Source organism: Grus americana, chromosome Z, assembly GCF_028858705.1.
Source record: "Grus americana isolate bGruAme1 chromosome Z, bGruAme1.mat, whole genome shotgun sequence".
Classification (NCBI taxonomy): domain Eukaryota; kingdom Metazoa; phylum Chordata; class Aves; order Gruiformes; family Gruidae; genus Grus; species Grus americana.
The window spans coordinates 75,740,483-75,755,798 of NC_072891.1; the positions used below are offsets into that span (position 1 = coordinate 75,740,483).

Consider the following 15,316-nt stretch of genomic DNA (forward strand, 5'->3'; position numbering starts at 1 on the left):
CAGGCTGCCCAGAGAGGCTGTGGAGTCTCCTTCTCTGGAGAGATTCAAAACCTGCGTGATGCAATCCTGTGCAACCTGCTCTAGGTGATCCTGCTCTAGCAGGCGGGGTTGGACTAGATGGTCTCCAGAGGTCCCTTCCAACCCCTACTGTTCTGTGATTCTGTGATTCTGTGAATCCATGAAAAGGAATCATGTTAACAGGAAAACTGACAGAAAGCACAGTTTCACAATTTACTTCAGAATGTCCCTTTTTATTCTCCTAATTCTCTTGGACACTTTCTGTTATCACTCCTTTTTATTTCCCAGTATGTGTTCCCCAAGTGAAAGCATTTACTCCTTTATGTCACTGGCACATTAAATGTTGAAGCAACCTGCCTGAAAATTGTGCAGGTCATAAGACTCCTCCTGCTTTTCCACTTTCCCACACATCTCAGATCCTTCCCTGTATTTATTCAGATGGTGGGGATTACTTTGAACTACCATCACCCGTGTGCATCAAAACACAGAAACCGACCATCACCATCACAGCTGATTTATGGCAGGCCTGAGAGGTGCCCCCAACAGATAGATTCATTCTTGGGCTCTCGGGGAGCAGATAGCACCGGGAGAGGCTTTAGCTCTAAGAGCTTCCTCCGGGATGAAATTCAGCGGCAGCACAGCATCTCCTAAAGCCTTGCTCTCCCCGCTTGCACCTAACTCCGGAAAGGAGAGTTCGGGCCAGGACTGCTCTCTGTCCCGAGGAGGCTTTACTCCGCACATCCCAGCCCCACCAAGGCAGGGACTTTGGGGGCGGGGGCCCCGGGGCAGAAGGAGCACAGACCCGGCTTTCCGGAGCCCGCCGGGGAAGGTCCCCAGACCCGGTGCCCTCCGCCCGGGGCCGCCATCAGGCGGGGCGATCTCCCCCCCGCCCCGAGCCTCCCCGTCCAGCCTTCCTAAAAGCCTCCCCCCCCGACCCCCGAACCCGCAGCCCCCCGCGCTGGGCGGTGAACGTACTCACGGGTGCCGCGGGGCTCCGGCGGGGCTGGCCGAGGAGGAGGAGGAGGAGGAAGGGCAGGTGTCCCTTGCGGCCGCTCGCTCCCCGCCCGCCGGCTGCGGCTCTCTTCCCCCCCCGCCCCCCGCAGGCTTTGAGCCCCCCATCTCCGTGCCCACACGTGGGAGGGCGCGGCGGGGCTGCCGGCGCGGGGGGGGCTGCTCCCGTTTTAACGGAGCGGTCGGCGGATCGCGGCTCAGAGCGGCTCAGGGGAGGGAGAAGGCAGGCCGGCTGCTGCCCGCCAGCCCGCCCGACCCCTGCTCCGTCCCGCCCTCCGGCTGCGGCTCCGCCGACGGGGACCTCCGCGCTTCACTGTCCGGGAAACTTCGGGCACTTGCTGGGGAGCATCCACCCCCTGCCCCGAGAGGCCGATTGGGCGAAGGAAAGTGGTCCCTTGAACACCGGCAGGATGGCGCGGTCCATGAAACCCGACGACATCAACCCCCGAACGGGGCTGGTGGTGGCTCTGGTCAGCGTCTTCCTGGTGTTTGGCTTCATGTTCACCGTGTCTGGCATCAAGGGAGAGACCCTGGGGGACATCCCGTTGCTGGCCATCGGGCCGGCCATCTGCCTGCCAGGCATCGCCGCCATTGCCCTCACCAAAAAGACTGACGGCTGCACCAAATGTCCCGAGGAGGAGTGTACGTGCTGCAAGGAAGTCGAGGATCGGGATATCATAGAGCTGCTGAGGACCCCCTCGGACCTGGAGTCTGGCAAGGGGAGTTGCGATGAGCTGGCCAAGAAAGCATGCCAGAAGGACAGGAACGTGCGGTGGGGCGAGAACTGCACAACCATCTGCACCGCTGCCACCATCACCACCATGGGAGAGCGCAAGAACTTCATCAAAGAGGTGGAGCAGGAGGACATGCTGAGATACCTCGAGACCTGTTACCCAGAGATGCCGGAGAATGTGTTCATGGGAGAGGGGTCTGCATACAGTGCCTTGGAGAATAAGAGCTGTTCTGTCACCAAGGACAGCACTGCACGCCCAGACGTTGAAGACAACATTTTTGTTGCTCCTAAAGACAGTATCATTGTCTGCTCGTACAAGGAGAGCACCCCTTATGACAGATACTGTTGTTACGTAAACTCTACTGGAGTCAGCTCAGACCAGGAGACCATAGTGTGAAAGATGCATACTTTATATATATGTATGTAAACAAAAACTAGAACTTCAACTTCTTGATAGGGGATAATATAGCTGACCACACTGCATGGGACAATCCTGATTCTGTTACAATTTAACCTGGTATGTGACTGATTCTCAAACCTTTTGTGCCTGAAATACTCTTTCTGTAAGTAAACAAGCATGTTTAAAGGTTAAAAAATTCAATTTTTCATTTTGGAAAAAAGAAATTACATATTATTTTATCCCTTTCCCCCCCTTTTGTTTTCCTGTTGCCTATTGTACCCAAGTCCTTAGACACACTGGCAGGAGGGCAGCAGTGGCTGTCAGCTGAGATCAAGAGCTGAATCAAAACTCTGGAACTGTCTGTAGGAAAGAATGTGGTGAATGGATCTTAGCAATAGTGTCACTTCATTTTGGGAGGGATTGAGAGATGTCTGCATGCACCCCAATAGCTGGCTGATGTTGGGGGGTGTAGAAGTTACTTGTCTCTCTTCCTTCTTCTTCCTAGCAGGATTTTATTTTCCTCTGCTTCAAGGAATCGATGTGCTGACCCTGTGGGCTCTTCTGAAAGTCTCCTAGGAGCCAGATAGGCTCAGGGGAGTTTTCAAAGGCTGATCCATCATCGATGGCATGTAAGGTACAGGTTTTAGCTTCATTCCCCACTGGTATTGAGTTCACAGGAATGTTTCTAACACTTTTGGATTTTATAGGCTTACTTGACAAGGAGATCATGACACAGTTCTTTCAGAGACTGGGAGCAGATGTCAGTGGACTCAGGGTCTTAAAAATATATGCCAATACCTCTAAAGTTGCTTAGGGAATAGACTTCTATGGCTTGTGTTCAGAACTGGATCTGACTCTTTCAAAAATGTCATTTTCATGTGCCTTTTCTAAAATGCCAGATGTTTCTCTATGGGTGAGGAATGGTTACAGTCCACGCAGGGGTCTGAAAGTCATGCTTTGCTGGGGGGAGGGAACAGAGGACCTGGCTGACAGATGTTTTTGTTCACAGCTTATGGATCCATAGCAAGAGAATTATGAGGTGAGTAACGAGGATTAACCATTCAAAATCTGATCCTGCAGTTTACATACAAAAACGCAAATTATGGCTATTCTGTCCAACAGTGACTTGCATGTTCCATGCTGTGTACAAAAATCTTATCTTGCCTACAATATGTAGGTAACAGAGATGTGGTATAATATGATGTACATGCTTAGCAGCTACTCTAAGGGTTAAGCTCTTAGGGTAATTTTTACTAAAGCATGGAGTGATTTGCTAGCATCTCGCAAAGTCCCAGTTCCTATAAGTAAACTCTCATAACTCCAAAAAGTTCCTCTGTGATGGAAATCTTAATGACTTGTTACTTAGCTGGTTTTTGTCAACCAGAAGTTGTACCAAATGTATTAAATTACCAAGGTAGGAAAGAAGAAAAGCTTTCTTCTATAGTCACCTGAGATGTTCTGTGGAAAGTGGCAAGGAATTTTCCACTGAAATGAAGCCATTCTTCGCTGCCCATGGAATTGTTTGGAAAGTGAGTGAAAACTTTATGCACCCACTAGTTTGTTTATTTGGAAACTTATGTCAAATCATTACAGACAACCAGTCTCTGAAGACATTTCCAGAAGGAGAAAATACAATTTTTTTACGTAAGATAGCTTGGTTTCTTTCAGACCAAACAAGATGCTAATGCTTTGGCCAGGCTTTGGTGAGGCATCAGGATGTTGTTAGGATAAATTAAAAAGATACTAGCTAGCTTGAGTCAGGTAAAGCCTCTCAATAGGTGGTTACAGGCAGCTTTGCTGCTCTGGCATGCAGCAACAGTACTGTGGGAATAAACAAACACTTAGAAGCCCAAGTTTTATCCATTGAGCAAAGGAATTCCACAAAAACAGACCCTCTCCCTGACATGTTCAACTCTTACTTCTACATAAAAGCACTCTGTTGTTGTCAGGCAGATTGCCTCCTGCAGGCTTAGTCACTGCAGGACCTTATTCTGCGATGTACAGAGCAGCTCTTTGATGGCACAGGGAAGTCTTTTCCTGACCTCTGAAGCCAACAGCTAAAATAGTGCTGATGAACATGATGAGGAATAGGGTCTTTCATCACTTTCTGTTCCCAAGGGAAGCAGGTGAGGATCTCAGCGTGTGCCCATGGGTGCTCAGCATCTCTGAAGATCAGACCCACCATGACAAAACAGGCTACCAGGTAGCTGCATACTGCCTTTGCCGGGGTTCTGAGCAATCGCTTGCCTTGCATAAAAGAGCAAAGCGTCAGCCCGCTGGGAACCTAAATTTGTACAGTTCTGCAAATATATATGGGAAGAGGTCAAGCTTTTCCATTTTGTCTAGGATTAGATGTTCTGTCAAAAGTTCTATGGGGTTTTACAAGGCAAGACAGAAAACTCTAGTGACAAATGGAATGGTAAATATGTAACTTGAGATACAGCTACACAGATCTGATTCATGTGCTTTATTTCATTCTTAGTGTAGAAATGAGAATGTTTGTATTAAAGCAAAGTTTAATGGGAGTGAAAATTTCCCACAATATAGAAAGAGATATTAAAAAAATGTATGTTTAAAACATGATATTTACAGGCAATCTCCCTCCATTCATTTAGCTGAAGTAAGATTTCCTAACAAAATACAAGTTTAAGCAATATTTCTAGGCTAATCCACCATAATCCACTAAAGTTTTTTATTGAACATATGGGAATTTGAAGTAGAAGAAATATATTAGTACTGCCTCTGAAATGTCTTTCTGTATGATTTTCCTTTATTTTCTGCTAGTTAAGCAGAGAATGAAATGGAAATGGATTAATTTGGCCATTTAAAAAATAAGAATTTGTCAATATAAAAATGAAAGTTTTTGCTTTTTATGCAGATACCATGCCCAGAACAGATTATTACTGGGACTTCATTTTCGTTCAGCTCATCTGGTTTCTTCTGATGTCCACTAGAACTTGTAGGACCAGTGCTGATCTTGGAACAAGCAGGAATAATCACGTTGCTTTTCAGAGGTAACTTCTAGTCATGGGTCTGAATTTGGCTTCAGGATACCACATCCTGGGGTGTGATTCCAAGCCATGACCCAGAGATGAGAGCTTCTGTCTGTCCTTGCTGCCTTTAAAACTCCTCTAAGTGAAAATCCCACTTCTCTCCTCAGTGCTGTCCTCCAAACAGCGCATGCAGTTGTAGTGGAGCGGTGTTTGGGGGGTTAACACCTGGTCTCATTAAAGTCAACAGCCACATATTGCTTGGTCCTGCAGAACGAGTGGCAGGGCATACATTAGTGTTTGAAGAAAACCAGTGATATGGCCATTCAGAGAAGGTTCCTGAAATATATAGAATCTATCTTTAGAGTAACATTTGTCATAGTGCTACAGTGGAGTTTATCTTCTTGTAAGAAACAATGTGATACACAGATCAGCTGTACACAGAGCAATCTTGTGTTGCTTTAATTTCTACTGTCATAAATAGCATTTTTACAGTCATACAAGCTGATCATTGCAAAGCTTTTAAAAGAAAATCATAAGTTTTAATCAGTGTGCAGTTCGTGCCCCTATAGCATTAAACAGTAGCTGGTCCTTTCTTCCTGGAACCAAACAAGTGGGAGGTGAGTGTGCTCAGGGTCAGTACAATACTGACCAGTATTGTACTCTTGGTCTGCATTCTGCAGAAGCATGGTGCTCTTCCACAGGCAGTTCCTCCCCACCCGATCCAACCTCTCCACAGTCCTGGCTCCTATAAGTATTTATTGTGTTGTAGTTAGCAGAGTCACAGCTGCTATGACTGCCTCTCAGCATTTCTCCTGGTACGTACCAGACTGTTTGCAGAGTGAGCTCCTGCTCTTGGTGGTAAAGTCTGACCCTACATCATCTGTCCCATGTAAGCTGTGATGTTGAGACATCCAACTAAATTGTCAGTTCTTGCAGCACAGGCCTGGGCTTTTGCATCTCTGTGTAATACCTTTCATACGAAAGGTGCCGTAGAGATGGGTTAGAGATGGGTCAAAGGCACTTCCAGCCTGATTTTCATGAGCATTTAGGGACTGATCTGTTTCTATGAAGAGCACAATCTGCACTCAGAAACCTGAATCTCAATGCATTGCCAGTAAAGCCGTATTGCTAGAGAATGCACTTCTGACATGGGAGATTTTCTGAGTCTTGAAAGGTTTCTGTGTAAGTTTCTAATATCAATCATATTAAAAATTGTAGAAGAGTTTCCTAATATGTAGACTAGAGGAGTTTTCCTGACACGTTCTTAACACATAGGTTTGTTACTTCTCTGGTACTATGGGACCTTTTATGTCTGGCCTTTAGAAACAACACAGAGAGCAGATCTAGAATTCACCATTAATGCTCTCTGGCTAACTCTCATCAGTAAGCATTTCCTCTAGTTTATCAGTCCTCTCAGTGGAGGAATTCCAGACCCTGTATGTCTTTACCAGGCAAATAGAACCAGCTATCATTGTTTTTTAAATCACAGTTTATTTTCTGTTCAGAACAGTTGCAGGGATTAGCCCTGACTATTCTATTGTCAGATGCGTGCAGAAGTCTTTATGCTTAATCTTTTTACTTACAAACACTGCACCATGCATAGGTGTATACACATTACACATTTGTTTGCAAGAGCAGGTCACAGAATGCACGAGCATAACAATATATTAATGTGCTATCTGCTCAGAGGACCCATCTCTCTCTGACACCTCACCCAAATTTTCTGCCTCAAGCCTATTGTTGCAATTTAAAATTCCTTCTGCCTCTTAGAGAGAATTTTTCTAACTCCATTGTGGCTCTTTAAGGACATATAGTTCTTCCAACAGGATACACAGAGTTTAAATGTCCCAGGACTGTGTTTCATTATAACCCCTGTGAAATCCTGGCTCTGTTACCAATTGCAAACTGAAATTTTCCAGTGCTTTACATTCGGCATTTCCCCAAACCATCAGTAAAAGCCTTGAACCCTTGGTCAGTTCTGACATTCAGTACTAGTATTTTTTCAACCTTCAGTTTCATTACTGAGGGAGTGGAAAAGAGTTGAAGAATTTGGCTCTGTACTTTGTTCTAATGAGGCAAGAACAGAAAAAGGTATTATTCATGAAAACAAGAGACCAAAAAGACCTCAGAGACAGTATTCATTACCTTGTTAGATTAACTGTGTTATATTCTAATCACACAGGCAATATGTTTAGTGCATTTTTCATACGTGTAGCTTCTCTTTGGTAGCTTCTTCTGAACAGGTTCCCCAGGTAGGGACAGAGAGTGTTTTTCTGCCTGAAGGCAGGATGCAAGAGCTAAAGAAAAAAACTGGCATGTAGTAGGGATCTGATGCCAGGAATGCTGATTCTTTTTCAGATCTCATCAAAACGCGTATTTGCATACTATTGTATTTTACTAGGAAATGCAGTGATCATCATTAGCAATTATGTGCAGTCATGAACATAAGCATGCTACTACAGCAGCTTCATATTTGCATTGACTGGCTCAAAGTACCTATTCTATTGCCATTGAAATCCAAGACAAAATTCACAAAGGTGTAACAGTAAAAATTTCATGTGGAGCTTCAAAGTCAAACAAGTACTGTGTGAAATTTGTTAAATGCAGCACTAAAAGTTAGTTCCAAAAAAGATGCATATGCGTTTCAGACCTGGTGCAGTGGGAAAGTGAGGTGCAAATACAGAAGATGGGGTGGCTTGGTTCCCTGTCTGTACCAGAGGACCATGGTTAGTATAACTATGAGACACTAGGTAACATCACGTAGACTCATGCATGCTCGTCGGAAGGTTTCAGTCATTAGGGTTCCCACACAAACAAGTTCTACAAAACCCACTCTTGCATTTCAAACTGGTTGTTTTATATCTCTACATCAGAAAGTGCATTTTAGCAAATTTTAAATTAGGAGGAGAGGGAACTTTCCCCAATTTTCTTTGGAAAGAACATTGGATTGCAAATTATTTTATCTTTCATTCAATTTAGAATATAATAATGTACAATTCAATGTTTTACACTCACTAATGTGAAGTAGGGGAAAATTCAGACAGGAATTAGGAGGACAGAGTACTCATTAGTTGAAAAGCAGATGGTAGCCAGCTGGAGAATAATCAGAATAATGTTGTATAGCTTTGTCTTTTTACTGGCCTGAAAGGACAGCCCCAGAAAGACACTTTTAAAAAACCAAAGACTCTTACTATTGAGGTCAATTCAGATGGAAGGGCTATTAATAACTTTTGGGGGTCTGAGTGGGGTGGGAGAGAGAGATGTTCTACATGCTGGGAAAGCTCTTACCAATCTCTTCTTCAGATATAGATCTTCAAGAGCATCCTCTAACTGCACAGTCAGGCTCAACACTCATACTGTGCCCTTGTACTGTTTGCAAAGAGCACCTGATTCCATGCCACTTTCCTTTAAATAAATTAATTTTTCTGGTTTGACTAATTAGCTGTAGGAAGAAGCAGATAATTTTTCTGTTTACACAAAAAGAACCATGAAACTGGAGACCCTCTGCGCATATCGATAACAAGCTAAATAAAAAAGATGTTTGCTACCTAATATGGGGGATAAAGATTAATTTTTTGGTGGCAAAACACAGTCTTTTTTCCAATGCCAATGGTTTGAATAAAATCTAGGAAGTTTTACACCTGGAAATACATTAACCATGCTTTTTTACTTGTTGTGATCTTTTTAAATATTGTGGTTGTTCAATCTGTTCCTCAATATTCAAACTGAAACTATGTAGTGAAGGTTTATTGTTCTAATTAAAGACTTTCATAAGTCAGTTTTTGCATTGTGTGATTTATTTTATGTACCTGCTTGCATCCTTATCTGTATTTAGATGGAGCTGCAATAAACAATAAACAAAATTCACACTTTCCATAAAATCACTACATGATGAATACAGTATTAGTATCCTCTGCATTATTTCGTATGAGCAATAGACAATGAATGGCCACTGAGTGAAGAACTGAAGTGATCTATGAAGTACATATCACCTTCAGTTCTTCAGCTCTATTATTACAATTGCTTTCCCATTTTCTGGTAGAAAAAGAGGAAATATTGTCCTAGGAAAGGAGGAACACATCACACTTATCTGTGTTGAGAGTGTCATTTTAGAAAAGAACACTTGTTAGATTAGCTGACTAACTCCACACCTGGGATGTGAATCTCTGTGGATTTAAAGCCTCTCACAGATGAGCACCATGCAGGTTATCATACTTCAGCTTTACCAGCTGGTAAATGCTTCTCTGCATTACCAAGGTCATCAGGACTTTAATCAGCAGCTACAGCATTAGCCACAAGCTTCCTTGCTACATTTCCTGGGCAATGAGAGATACCAGGAGCTGTAATAGGACTTCCTGGAGATCTGAATTTGCAGTAACGTCAGTCACAAGTGCCACCCCACACAAGGATATACATTTACAGTCATGAAATGGGACAGTGTTTTAGTTTGCGGGTGCTGTACAGACCACCTGTCCTTGTATACGAAGCTCTGTGAGAAGCACCACTCTGCATTCCCTTGGTGGGCTCAAAACCTGAGATGCTTGCAGAGTTCAAACCTGAGGCAACAGTTGTCAACAATTTTGTGTCCTTATACTGGGTATTGAATCACACTAACCTGTCTCTATACAGTTGTATTTATAGCCAGACACTTTTTACATATATATGACTATATAATTATCTATATATTATACAGATAGATCTTCTTATACATATACATGCCTGTGTGGCCACAACAATGCAGAAAAAAATTATCTCTGCAGCTATGCTATCCCCAGGAGGTAAAAGTAAGGCACATCTCACAAGCTTTATGCTGCAACCACCTTTGCTGAATTTGCAACACAATCTCTGATGATTGCTGCATTATATCTAACTTCTAGTAAAAATCTGTAACCAAATAGAGCTCATATTCCTGAAATTTGCCTATTGCTTCAGTAGTTGACAATGAAATGTGGCTGTAGCCATTGACTACATCTGTCAATGCCTGAGATAAATCTTAAATACTTGCCAGTTGACTGAGGACACTTCAGTTTGCATCTATAATGTTTGTTACTCTGCACTTCTATCTTCTGGAGGAAGAAGAGTCATATCATCACAGTCCTCAGACAAACTGACATTAATATGGACTACTGCTTGAAGTTTCAGGAGAGATACCACAGATTCAACAGTCCTTAGAAAATAATGTAGTTCTTATTCTGGAGATGCTTTGTTCAAGAAGAAGATCAAGAGGTAACAACAAAACAGAGAGGTAGGCTGACGCCGGTGTTCTTCAAGTTGTACCTCTTTTGTAGATAACCGCCAGACTCTAAGCCTCTTAAAGTCAGCAAGAGTTTCTCTACTATTTTCAGCAGAATTTGACTACTACCCAAGGACATGTCAATGGTGAAGGCTGTCAGTCCAACAAGCTCGCTAATGGTCACTCATCACTCATTTCTATTTAGAAGACTTTAAACTCAGAAGACACTCATTTTAAAGCTTTTAATTATAAAAACAATACTAAAATAAAGCAGAAGAGTTAAAACTGAAGTACTGCTACAGATGAACATATAACAGAGCAGACTTTCACATTCACATTTTATAAAAGGCCATCTGATATATGCTATTCTAATAAACATGTAAAAAATGCTAACTCATTAAAAGAATAATGTGAACTACATTATACATCATGCAGCACTATAATAGAGCAGAGAGTTTCACAATATCTGGGTAGCATCTGGATAAAGGAAATGGCTGTATTAACAGACATGTCTGTGCTCTGGTTAACTGAAATGGTTGTCTTGCTAGGATTACAAATAAGGTAACTGTACCTCCCATGTACTAATATGAAATTCAAAAAATAAAGGAATCTTTTAAGTTACGGAAAAAAACATGAAACCAATTAAAATTTTTAATTTTAAGAAAATTGGCTGGATTCTATGTTAGGATCTTATGTGACAACATCAGCTATGTGTATGCCTCTTGCTGAGATTCTGGTCCCATTGAAGTGGCAGTATTCCCACAGACTTCTGAGACAGAATTTCACTCAGACTGTTCTATATTTTTCAGTGGATTTCAAATAAGTATTTGATAATTCAGAAGGATTTAGCTTTCTACCTCTATTAGGCATCTCTGAAAAATCTAACATTACCACTGCATTTACTTCCCACAGAAGCTAAAGAGGGACTGTAGTGTCACTCTCCTATTACTACCACATGGCACATATTCAGCATTAAAAGCATGCTAGCTACATGGGAACATGGACAACTAGTCAGCTGCTTGTTTAAGCTACACAAATTTATACCAAAAAAATGCATCTACATGTGTGGTTTTGTGCTTGTACCTAGGGTCGGGGACAGACTAGAGGGTAAGGGAGCAGAATAAGGAGGAGCAAATGGTTCTGTGTCACTCACAGTCCTTCCTTTTCACCTCCTCCCAGTTAGCTTTGGCCAGTCCAGTTCACATTATGGTGGAATTGCTGTGACTCTTGGTATCCTTCCTTCCTTCCTTCCTCTATTTCACGTATCTAATTCTGTTTGACTGTTCATCAGTTCAACTAGACTGGCCAAACTCTTCAGAATACATTAGCCCTGAAAGGTAATTTATTGCTACAAATAAAACCCTAAAAAGTACAAACAGGGCCCACCATACATATGCTTTGTCTTTAAAGAAAGTCAACACCAGCAATGCTTAACAGAACCACACTCATCAAGAGATTATTCCACGTGTACTGATGGGTCTCTCTTTACAGGAAATACTTGCTTAGGAATGACCTTTTCTAAACCGTGTCCTAAATTACACAGTGACTCAGAGGACTGTCTAATTTCACAGTCAGACAGCTAGCCAGCAACAGTAGATTCACCACCACTTTAGTCAAAGCAACTCCATAGTAAAAGCTAATGTTAAGAGCAGCTTTTCAGAGAAATCCAAGAGCAGCCAGAGACAAGGGCAGCTGTCATGGATGCTCTTCTGTTAAACAGCAGCATGCAATGTCTTTCATTTCTCTGCCAAAATTGTCAGATCTCTGTACCAAGATGGCAGGTGTCACTAAGTGTTGACTCTATGGAAATACCCCGGACTTTGTTCTTAATTCTTCTTTCTATGCTCCAGGCAATGGAGATCAAACAGAAGCAGGAGCACAAATTCTCATTTCACTTTGTGTCCACTATGATTCCACTGCTTCATCCCCCTCTTTCAACGGGCCTTGCTTTCTAACACAATACACACCTCATTTTTCCCTTTCACAGCACAAAACTAATCACATCCCCAAGGTTTATCATACCTCTACATAGCAACACTTCACCGTCCCCTTCTTTCCTGTGGGACCAGCTTACAGGCTGCAATGTCCAGCCAGCTGGTTTTGAAGTGATGGGGGCTACTGGCAGGGGAGTACCCAGGAAAACCAAACCAACAAGTAACACTGGGAGCTACCTTCTGCCCCAGTAGCTCGTGGGCCAGTCTTACATATAATTCCTCAAGATGAGTTTTTGCTTTTTTGTACTTTTCCTGCCACTGCTGGGAGAGACATACCTGTGAATAAAGTCTGAGCTAATACATCCACAAGGCCAAAGGGGCATCCTATCTCTTTTCTTACTTTCTAATTCAGCAGAATGACCTAAGAGACTGAAAGCAGGATGGATGCTGCAGTTAGTGAGTGGCTAGTCAGCAGGACTTGAGAGAGGATCACTGGGAAGGACACCTGGTATCAAACTAAACAAAGCTCTGTTGGGGTCCTGAAGAGTCACAGAAGTGCTGGTGACTGCCTTCTGGGTGGCAGAGGCTTTCTTACCTTCCAGCCAGTATGTTACCATGTCTCCTTTCCCCTAAGGAAGAAAATGATTCATGGTGTTATAATATTACCCAACATTTGTGTAATAATCTTCTTATTACAACTCAAAGCAAGTCCCAAAAGGAGACTGATGTGCTGTCAGCCATTTTATATACAGGAAAACTGAGGCATAAAACGTTTCCTTTAAGATAGTGGCAGCACTACGGATTAAAACTATCCTTTGAAGTCCCATCCAAAACTGGGTCCAGAAGTATGTTAGTCCTCTTATGGAACTCTTACAATGATTTATGATGTCTCTGAATGACCATTTTTTATTTCAAGCAGTTATGACAAAGCGACATGCCACATAGTACTTCCAAGTTTGGCTAAGTCCTTCATCTCCGAATTATCAGGGTTGTCGCATGAACAAGCCCATGGAATTGGTCCCTTTTTAAAACTTGAGCCTGCTTTCTTCAAAGACAGGAAACAGTCTAACCCAAGGATTCTGAGACACAGAGGACTGCACAGGTTAAAATTCAGGGACTCCAGAGTACTTTCACACTCTCCTCTTTGAAAAGCCGAGTATAAATGTTGCATACACACCTTGACTTGTAAATTCCCACGGCATACTAACACATACTCTCCAATCTGCTCCAACAGCTGGTATGCACTTGAACTGCACTGTATTTTAAGAGCTGGAAAGAGAGACAGTTGTCATATTATCATCACAACTTAAACATCTAAGACACCTGTCCCATTCTGTGTGCCAAAGACTTCAAGATTCATTAACTCCCCTTTCCTTTTTTCATGTCTTTGCTGTCATTCCTGTGTTATTTGAAATGTTCACACACAAGCTCCAGTATCCCAGCCTTTTTGTGAGAGCATCTCAGGACAAATACATGGCTGTCAACAAACACTGCTGTTTATATCCTGCATCTAATATTATTCATCTACTCTTCATAGCTGCTTGGCTAGAGTTACTGACAAGCATACTTTTCATCTTGCAAAGAAAACCTTACATAGTTCTGCCTCCTGGTCAATAAAGAGCGAGAGCTTTCTTTGCTCATACAGTTCTCAGCAAGCATTAAAGAAACTGCCATCCTTGCTCTGTCTCAAAACCTGTAAATAAAAACGGGGACAAAAGACAATATTCCATAATTGCATTATTTTTTTCTTTTTCAACATTGTGATTTCTCCTCAGTTGAGAATTTATCTTCATGTAAACCCTGACTGTCTTGCCTTTTGCAAATGATGGTGGAAGGACGAAAGAGTAGGACAGACAGACCAAATTCTGAATACTCCTACTTTCACCAGATAGCAAAAGTTTGCCAAAATTTGGAAAATTGCCAAAAAAACCCCTGGGTTGTTTTTGCCTTTGCCATTCCGCGACACAGAGGAAACCATTATGCTTCGTTGTTTGAAAAAGATGACAGATGATAGTAGGACTGGCTAAGATTGTCTTATTATTTTTCTTATATCAGAAGGTGATTGTTTTGTAATACCCACTTTGTTTTTATTTAAAAGTTTTTCACTGAAAGTCTCAAAATACTCCCTATAGACCAAGAAATATACGTTTCAACATATCCAGATACATATCTCTGAAATATTCTTCCCAGTAGATACGTGATATTTTAACTGGTCATCCTGCTTGGGAACAAGACACTAGCACTCAGATTCCTGCTGATAGCAATTTTCATTTACATCGCTAGTAATCAATCAATCTATTTTAAAGATATCATCTTAGGGTTAAAACATATTAATGTAATCTGGGATCCTTAGATGGATGTGGCCAGAGGAAGAGGGAGATAAAAGAAAGCCTTAAAAGCTAAGAAACTCTGTCTTTATACTTAAGTTTGATGTGCCATATGAGAAATAGACTGACATACAGAACAAAAGATGAAATATGAAGAATGATGGAAGCAGATTTTGAAGGCATTGGTTACAAAGCAGTTCAGATGAGATACAAGGAGGCTGAAAGGAAGAGGAGAAGGAAAGGAGTTATCTGGGAGACTGACAAGAAAAATGAAGTAATATGTGTTCCACTCAGGCTAGCATTTGCTTTGTAAAAATGTTGATTCTCAAATCCCCAGGCTAAACCTACAAAGCCATCATGTAGGACCACTCCTCTACCTTTCTGCCCTGTTTTTAGTGTATCATGATAGATGTTGAAATCATAATTTTTTATAATGAAATTAACTTGAAAACACCTTGGATCTGCCTAATTCAAATCCATTTACAAAGCATTGCAATGTGAGCCATAAAACTATTCAGCTTCATTTAAATGAAACAAAAACAAGTCATCAAGGTTGTTTGACCTTGAATCACTCCTTTTTTTTTTTCTTTTTTTCCCCAGTTCTTGTAGATCAGGCTAAAGTATTTCTGAAGTTGAGGTTCAAGTGCTCATACTGGCTAAAGAGGAA

The 15,316-nt window shown here is 42.1% G+C and overlaps 2 protein-coding genes across 2 annotated transcripts in view; one reads left to right on the forward strand and one right to left on the reverse strand.

Annotated features, from left to right (window-relative positions):
• Positions 1–1,439: 1,439 nt before the first annotated feature.
• Positions 1,440–2,159, forward strand: TMEM215 (transmembrane protein 215). Its single transcript, XM_054810605.1, has one exon. It carries the CDS (start codon positions 1,440–1,442, stop codon positions 2,157–2,159), a length of 720 nt encoding a protein of 239 aa, XP_054666580.1.
• A 10,627-nt stretch (positions 2,160–12,786) lies between these two features.
• The window catches only part of LOC129199827 (atrial natriuretic peptide receptor 2-like), a 35,165-nt gene continuing 32,635 nt past the window's right edge, over positions 12,787–15,316 (reverse strand). Inside the window, exons 22-23 of the mRNA XM_054810874.1 lie at positions 13,500–13,591; positions 12,787–12,951 (exon numbers count right to left, since the gene is read on the reverse strand). Of these exons, the coding sequence (XP_054666849.1) occupies positions 12,787–12,951; positions 13,500–13,591 (257 nt within the window). The remainder of the gene's footprint in view (positions 12,952–13,499; positions 13,592–15,316) is intronic.